The following is a 2,463-nucleotide window of genomic DNA, read 5'->3' on the forward strand; positions in this document are numbered from 1 at the left end:
GTTAAATGGTGGCCCTTAAGGTTATAAGGTTGTTTACTAATATAAGGTTATAAGGTTAAACGGTGGCCATTAAGGTTATAAAGTTATAAGGTTGTTTACTAATATAAGGTTATAAGGTTAAACGGTGGCCGTTAAGGTTTTGTTTCTCATTATAAGATAAATCAGCCTATAACAAATTAATAGCAAGACACTGTAACATAAATCAGTCGGCAAAATATACAACAAAACTGAGAATCTATATAGCTGATACCATAATGACCATGTCAACATCTCTAAATGTTTCATAATCAAGAGTACCCTTAAGCAAGGAGAGAGCTTTTACAAGCTTCTCTTGACTAAATTTTCCTTTGTTGACGTGGCGTTGCAAATTTGCTAAGCAATTTATGCATTACTCACATAGTCATATTACCAAGGGTAAGTTGAACTAATAACAGCAAAACAATATAATGAACTTACCTTTTATTCTATCAATCCCAGCCTCTAGGACTTTGTCATTAACGTCTTTAAGGATCACATAATACTTGCTAAGGAGAAACACAGTTGCAATTTCAGAACCCATCAATCCACCTCCAAGAATTGAAACCTTTTTAACATGTCGTGGCACTAACCCCAAATCAGTCACCCCTGGAATCTGTTTGCGTTAAGATAGAAAATCAACATCTTTATAACTTTTCTAGAAAATCATGTAAGTTTCTACCTAAAATAATTTAACTTTATTCACCTTCGTGGTTCCACGTTGGGAAAGAAAAATATGGACTAAGGACTTGCAAGTGCCTAAACGTATAAGAACTTTGAATGTTTTATACTCCTGAAACAGAAGAGATTTTATGACAAGGGATTTCATTGGCAGAAAAAGTAGAGGAAGAGATCCAGAGTAGAACCTTAATAAGTCCAACACGTGGACCAGACACGATACCCTCTTCAACCACATTAATGAATGCTAAGTGGTGATAGAGATTTGGAGCTATTCTAAGGGCTTGATCTCTAGAAAGCTTTAGTATTTCCCTTGCCTCATCAAGAGACTCTAGCTTGTCAGTTCTGTAAAGACTGGCTATAACTGATAACTTCATAGGCTTATGATATTTTTTCTTTGAAGCCACCAAACAAACTTTAGGTCAAAACTATATGATGATCGGTGAGACTTGGACAATCAGGTTGAAAACCTAGCAACTTTATTTGATACAGAAATAGCTCATTTATAAATGCTGAATGGGTTTAGTGCAACTATATCTGGGAAAAAAATTTGTGCATTTAAGGTATATTTCCAGATTTCAAAAAAAGCATTTGAAAACAATACCATTAAATTATGTAAATACATTTATTATAGATAAAAGTAAGATACCAAGGCACCTGTATGGTCTAATAAACCCCCCCAACCACCTCCACCTCTTTGCACACCAAGAACAACAAGAACACTGAAACTAAGAAGTGTTAAAGAGCTACATATCTACAGAACCTATTAGTTGAAAAAAGGAACTCCAGCTTAACTCAACAATAGGACTATATCCATTGCATCTAAAACAAGATGAATCAGTAATCATAGGTGAGTAAATGGGTGGAAGTAATTCTCGTAAAAGTAGCACATCTGTGTTACTCAAGCCCTGTGAATTCTACTAGCACCATGTATACCTAAGTCGAAAATATATGTGCATCACCAATAACATTTTAGCAGACAAAACTGAGGAGCAACAACTGAGTCTCATGAAAAAATGTCAAAGAAGAAAATACTGGACATGTTTAACCCCTTTTTCTATTTAGTTGGATAGATACCTGCTACCAAAGCACTAATGGCAACACAAAATATCCCAACCTGCAGAATCAATTCGAATCTACTCACCTCAAGCCTTCGAGAACTGAAAAGGACAAATAAGATTTTTATATTAAAAATAAGTGTGCTTACTAATAATGTTTTCACATCTATGCATCACTACACCACTAAGAAACCAAAAATGGATAAACTAAAAAGCAGATTCACCAATCAAGTGCAGTTTACCAACACAAGGATAAAGAACTAGAGGAAAAGTAAAAAGACATGTACAAACCTCAAGTTTACAACAATTGAGTCTTCTATTTCTTTTGCAGAATCAAGGAGCCTTTCTACTGGACCATGGAAAGATTCACATCTGCATTGGCATGAACAAATAGAAACCTGTTTCAGTAACCTACGGGGCTAATATTTGGTAAGACAAATCAGGAAAGGATGGTTGGATATTTGGTCGTATGATCATAAAAGATGGCTTTATAATGGACCAAAGATTTGATTATTACTTTTAAATTTTTTGATTGGTGGACAAGTATACTTTAACTGTCATATAATTTGCAGTCAATACAAAATTCAAAATATATGAAGTGTGAATGGTATGAATAAGAAAAAAAAGTAATGCTTAACAATCATCCTCCATGCATTTCAAGGATATATTATTGTAATACCCCGGAAAATTTTTCATTGAAATTTTGTGTGTA

The 2,463-nt window shown here is 34.1% G+C and overlaps 1 protein-coding gene across 1 annotated transcript; it reads right to left on the minus strand.

Moving 5' to 3' along the window:
• Positions 1–235: 235 nt before the first annotated feature.
• On the minus strand, positions 236–1,070 carry LOC124898843 (glyoxysomal fatty acid beta-oxidation multifunctional protein MFP-a-like). Its single transcript, XM_047412908.1, has 4 exons — positions 882–1,070; positions 722–808; positions 457–631; positions 236–372 (listed from the first exon to the last, which is right to left on the minus strand). The coding sequence occupies exons 1-4, from the start codon at positions 1,068–1,070 to the stop codon at positions 236–238; spliced, it is 588 nt and encodes a 195-aa protein (XP_047268864.1).
• Positions 1,071–2,463: the final 1,393 nt, after the last annotated feature.

Source organism: Capsicum annuum, chromosome 1, assembly GCF_002878395.1.
Source record: "Capsicum annuum cultivar UCD-10X-F1 chromosome 1, UCD10Xv1.1, whole genome shotgun sequence".
NCBI lineage: Eukaryota > Viridiplantae > Streptophyta > Magnoliopsida > Solanales > Solanaceae > Capsicum > Capsicum annuum.